Source organism: Protomyctophum parallelum, assembly GCF_964188405.1.
Source record: "Protomyctophum parallelum genome assembly, chromosome: 22".
NCBI classification, from domain to species: Eukaryota; Metazoa; Chordata; class Actinopteri; order Myctophiformes; family Myctophidae; genus Protomyctophum; species Protomyctophum parallelum.
The window spans coordinates 31,031,839-31,037,838 of NC_139714.1; the positions used below are offsets into that span (position 1 = coordinate 31,031,839).

General features: G+C 46.1%; 1 protein-coding gene across 1 annotated transcript in view; it reads left to right on the top strand.

Annotated features, from left to right (window-relative positions):
• The window catches only part of LOC310853538 (YY1-associated factor 2-like), a 33,725-nt gene extending 29,971 nt beyond the window's left edge, over positions 1 to 3,754 (top strand). The window contains exons 3-4 of the mRNA XM_083757920.1: positions 1,364 to 1,522; positions 2,772 to 3,754. Of these exons, the coding sequence (XP_083614046.1) occupies positions 1,364 to 1,522; positions 2,772 to 3,159 (547 nt within the window). The 3' untranslated portion in view covers positions 3,160 to 3,754. The remainder of the gene's footprint in view (positions 1 to 1,363; positions 1,523 to 2,771) is intronic.
• The last annotated feature ends 2,246 nt before the right edge of the window (positions 3,755 to 6,000 follow it).

Below are 6,000 nucleotides of genomic sequence, written 5' to 3' on the forward strand. Positions count from 1 at the left end.
AGTCAGACAGAAATGTAATCAGTACAGGGTACAGTCAAACAGAAATGTACCACACACACACACACGTGTGTGTGTGTGTGTGTGTGTGTGTGTGTGTGTGTGTGTGTGTGTGTGTGTGTGTGTGTGTGTGTATTAGCTATGTCTTCATGGAGGTCATCTTCAGTAGAATGGATTTGTTCGTAGTGCATCGTCTCTCTACTACTGGCACATAATGTATGTTTACCTCGGTACATCCACCATCATTTTGTGTCCAGATATTATGTCCACATAATGTATGTTTACCTCGGTACATCCACCATCATTTTGTGTCCAGATATTATGTCCACATAATGTATGTTTACCTCGGTACATCCACCATCATTTTGTGTCCAGATGGTCCAAGTATGGGTCGGGAACAGAAAAATGGTTATGATCCAAAAAAAAAAAAAAAACGTTTTGGATCCTGGATTCTTTAAGTGGCATTTGGGAAATGTGTGACATTATTTTGTCCTCTGTAACATATTGTAGTGCGAGAGCTTCTTTGCCAAGAATGTAAATGAGAAATGCTCTACCTCTCTGTCCGCGCCAATGCTGTCATTGTTGTGTCAGTATGGTTTCCTATCAATAGTTGAATCAAGCCCAGGCAGGTATACATACACCCGAGTATGCACCAGGTATACGCCTGAGCAGTGAGTTGCATTGTGAATACAAGTATGTGTGTCGTTAATGCTTAATAATGTGTAGCCTATTATAATAGCAGCTTTACAAGTTTGTGAACTTTTAGGTCTAATATGTCCGCCACGAGACACTGGCATACAACAAAACTATAATCAGGCTGGTGAGAGGCCTTCCCAACAGCCAGGCCCCTAAACAGCTTTGGCAGGGGTTTATTGGGGCTTTGATTACAGCTGTATGCTATAGCATAAAGCTATATACGCTCCATCTCATTAACCGTCTCGTTCATCTCCCCCTTCTCTGCTTTCACCCCCCCCCCCCTCTCTCTCTCTCTCTCTCTCTCTCTCTCTCTCTCTCTCTCTCTCTCTCTGGTGTTGAACATCTCTGACCCTCCTTTTTATCCACCCTCTCTTTCGCTGGCTTTGTGTATCGCTCTGTTGATCACACTCACCTTTAACTGACTTGCTTCCTCTCCCCCTCTGTCCCACTTGTCTCTCTCTCCCTCTTCCCCTCTCCCTCGCTCTCTCTCTCTCTCCACGGCCTGATTTCCACCACTTGCCCCCCACCCCTCCGTTTCACTCTCATTCAATTTCGCCATACATATCTCCCCTCACTTCCACCCTGGCTCTTTCTTTATTCTCTTGCTTTCTGACCTCTTACACCCCCCCCCCCCCCCCCCCCCCCACCCCCCTCTCTCCCCGTCTCTCAGGAAGCCGCGTCCAGTCTCTCAGCTGGTGTCCCAGCAGCAGGCCACGCAGCAGTTTGCATCGCCCACACAGCCCAAGAAGGAGAAGAAGGAGAGACCGGAGAGAGAGAAGAGCGACAGAGAGCCCGCGCTTAAGAAGAACAGCAACCACAAAAAGATGAGGTAACCATGCTATTGACTGGAGGATGAAAGGGGACATTATGGGGATATATATAATGCAATGAATGAAGGAATTAACTTGTAGTACCCGATTTGGGGGCGGTTGTGTGTCGCACCAAACACCACGACCCGTTTGTATATCGGATTTCAAGTTAATGGAAACTACAGCCTCCTTCTTCCTGGAACGTTAGCATGCTAAAATAGTAGCTGTGTGGTTATTGAATTAATTACGAAAATAAATCCCCACCATTAATGTTGTGAGGACCGACATATGAGAGATAGGGTCAAAAACAAAGGTGGATTGTTCCTTCAAGAGGTGAGGGGAGAAGCAGAGTGATGTAAGGAGGAGTGATTGATTGAACATTTTATTTCACTGCATGCCGAAATGGGTACATTTCAAACGAAAGCACAGGTCAATACAAGAACGGTTACTGTGGACGACACCGTGATAACGCATTACGCTTGTTTACAACAGGGTCCATTTTCAACTCATCAGAACATTTAAGAGACGTACAAATAAGAGAGGAGAGAGAGGGTTGACAACTGATGTCCACAATGCTCAATCGTCCTGTGATTCACGTAGATGTCCGATAGTTCCAGTGACATGTTAAAATGAGTCAGATGCGATGATATTTAAACATCTCATCTTTTAACCCATTCTGACCGGGCACCCATTTTGGTGTTGGCATCATGTTATGTTTTAGCTATTGAAAAATAGCAGATCTACAAGCTCATATCGCGCCACCGAGTGGCGCGATACGAGCTTGTAGGTCTGCTATTTTTGAAGAATCGAAGAACGACTGACATTTTTAGAATCTGATCTCAGGTCAGAATGGGTTAAAAGTGTATCGCAGACTATTCTGCTGCAAGTCACTGACTTACGATAACAAATGAGAGGCTCCATGATCTGCCATTGCTGTAAAAAAAAAGAAAAAAAGTATTTTGGAGTGATTAGAGTTGTTGCCACTCTCTTGCCATGGCTCTGGGGAGGTGTCGTTCCTGGGATTCAGATGAAAAGTAGTCATTTGATGATGCTCTTTGACGGTAGCATTTGGAATCCATCAAAGCACAATGAGCACAGACTGTTTATGTTTTGAAATAGAAAAGGCAACAATCACAATGCGCTTGTATTAATTAGTCCGTTTGTTGTGATAGGCCTGTTCTTTGTGGCTGGCTTTCGACATCAGAAAGCCATCGTTTACATACCGTTAACCTGACCAACATGTTTGTGTTTCTGATCCGTTTAAAAAAGGCCACGGTTAAAAAACATCGACCGGAGCAGCGCCCGGCACCTGGAGGTGACGGTGGGCGACCTGACGGTCGTCATCACGGACTTTAAAGAGAAGGCCCGGCCTTCCTCCACCACCTCCACGCCTCCCTCATCCTCCTCGTCCTCCTCGTCCTCCTCCTCCTCCTCCTCCTCCGCTGCCCCGGCTCCTGCTGCCACCACCGTGGCGTCGGCGCCCGCAGACCACCACCACCACCACCAGCAGCAGCAGCAGCAGCACCCACACCACCCACACCACCTCCACGCCCAGAACGGCTCCTCAGGTCCGGACAACAGCAGCACAGAGAGGGGGCTCTCTCGCTCCTCGTCGCCTCGAGGGGACAGCGCCTCCATCAACGGGGACTCTCGCTGAATGCAGCAACGCCCCACCCCCACTGCCCCGCATCATCACCCTCCTGCCCTAGTCATAAGCCCCCTGGATGGCAGCGGGTGGTGGGGGTGGGGTTCCCTCTACGTGCCCCCCCCCCCCCAATGCCAACATGGTCCTCACCCCTAACCCTTGACCTAGCTTCAACGACGGCCAACGATTGAAAGTCCCACGGTATATCCAGACACCAAACCTCTACTGGGTCTGGATAGATGGCTTTGGGGGGGGGGGGGGGGGGGGGGGGGGACTCAATTTGGGACCGCCTACACAGCAAAAATCAAGGGTTATGATTTAACTCTTAAACACTCCGACAAATGGGCACTAAATGTTGCACTTTTAAGAGTTAAATTAGCGCTCTGAATTTCACTCTGTGGCATCCCAACAAATCTGCATTTACTGCCTGGCATGGTCTACAACTACACCTCAGGGGTTTCACGACACAATCTCTTCCTTCTCTTCTCCCATACATTATACAACACTAGACCCTCGGGCTGGGCAGTATGACCTCCACGTTTACGTTTTGTTGGGTTATAGCAGATCTACAAGATCACAATGCGATCCGAAGCAACGCCTTTTTGTGCCATTTCGGTACAACTAAGGGTCAAGTGGTTAACCCATTCTGACCTGAGATCAGATTCTAAAAATGTCTTCTACATCCTGACAGTTTTCTGAAAAAGCTATGTTTCTATGTCAGTCGTTCTTCGACTTTTCAAAAAATAGCAGACCTACAAGCTGGCGCGATATGAGCTTGTAGATCTGCTATTTTTCAATAGCTAAAGCATAACATGATGCTGACACCAAAATGGGTGCCCGTTCAGAATGGGTTAATCAGACACATTCACGTAGTCTATTACAAAAACATAGATTGAAATTATTCTGTGTAAGAAATGAAAAACAAATCATTAAAAAAAAATCTGTTTCTCAATTATTCGATTAACCTACACTAGCAAGACTACGTCAGTTATAGGTTCTAAATATCAGTTTCGATATATTTTCAGTTAATTGCTCAGCCCCACTACGACCGATTCAATCCCACATATCCCAGTGTTCTCTCTACGCTCGCACCCCTGAGTTCCCCCCCCCCCCCCCCCCCCCAGTCTGATACTCTTGAGAAGCTTTTTCACTTCCAGACTGGTTTGTTTGCAGAGCTCCTCAAGATGTCAACCTAGAACTCGGTTCTGGTTGTTGTTGTTTTTTTGCCCCAGGCCGTTGCTGAACTGCGTCGTTCTCGCACTTCTCGCGGCGAGGTGTGTTTTGACGATATCGCTTTTCAGGCAAAAAGTTTGGAGCGTTGCTGGTGTGAGGGAACCAAGCATTCGCAGACGATGTGAACACGCCCTCCTTTTGGCATTGACGCCAGGCAGGTAATGTGCTCATTGCGTTCCTCTCCTAGCGGACGCCGGACGGTATTTCAGTGGAATTGCTCTGTATGGAACATTAAAAGGATGCCCAACAGTCCATTGTACCGCCAAGTATCGGTGCGGCACAGTGCTTCTACAACGCACAAACAATGGGGAAACCCCCCTAGTCGTCAAAATGTTGACGTCGGATTCTGAACATGCGCATTTAAGTAGCTGTATAGTTTATAGCCTGCAATAAGGTGGACTGCTGGAAATACTTCCTGTTCAGTATATTGTAGTGGGGGAGCTTTTGGAACTACACTACAATCCTGTTTCCTGTTTTGTCACAGGGCAACTTGAGACAAATAAATAATTGATGACGGTTATACTTCACTTTACAATGGCTTTACTCTTGTGTATTGACCATATGGGGAGTGTTATAAGTACACAATACCACTGTGTTTAATGAAAATCTCCTTAATCTGTGACGTCTTCATTTTTTTTTTTTTTGATTTTCACGAAAATCTGGTCTCAAAACATCCAAATAATTACTTCTAGGAGGCAGGCCCTTGACACTTGAGTTGGAATCTAGTTAGTTTTGACACTACACTTAAAGGGACACTTCACCCTTTTTGCAAAGAAATATATGTTAATGACGTTTAGAAGCTTTAGATCACTTTCCTGGGGGTATTTATGTGTGTAATATGTGGTTTTAGTTATTTTAGATTGTAGCAGTGAGCCTGTTGTCTCTGATGTCATGGACACTGGTCTCACTACCTTCCTGGACTACAATTCCCATAATTCTTTGGTGCACTGCTCCTCCTTGTGGATAGGGGGAGAGCTGTCTTACTGAGACAACATGTAGTCCAGGAAGGAAGTGAGCCCAGTGTCCATGACATCAGAGACAACAGGCTCACTGCTACAATCTAAAATATCTAAAACCACATATTACACACATAAAGATCTCCAGGAAAGTGTTCTAAAGCTTCTAAACGTCATTAACATATATTCTTTTGCAAAAAGGGTGAAGTGTCCCTTTAACTTACGATCGAACGACAGTGTGCACCTCATCCACTGCCATTCCTATCCATCCCTGGCGATACATAGATGTGGTTTGGGTCTCCGCTCATCCAAACACAGTGGACATCAATCAGCCTATGCTGTGGGGGTTCCTTGTCAATCAACATCGATCTTATACAGTGGGCCAAACTTCATCTGCTGGTTGGCAGACATGCCAAAACATCATACTGTTCCGAGTACCTCATACAAATACCCAAGAGGTTTCAACATACCTATTGTGGGAAGACGATTCTGTGGAAATAGCAGATCTACAAGCTTGTGATCTTGTAGGTTGGCTATTTTTGGCTAAGATATTTAGTGTAGAAGGGGGGAAAAGGAGGGGCTTGTAGTGTAGAGCCCTGGGGGGGGGGGGGGGGACACGACACTGTTCAACTAGTCTATATATATATATAGGGTTTAATTGGTT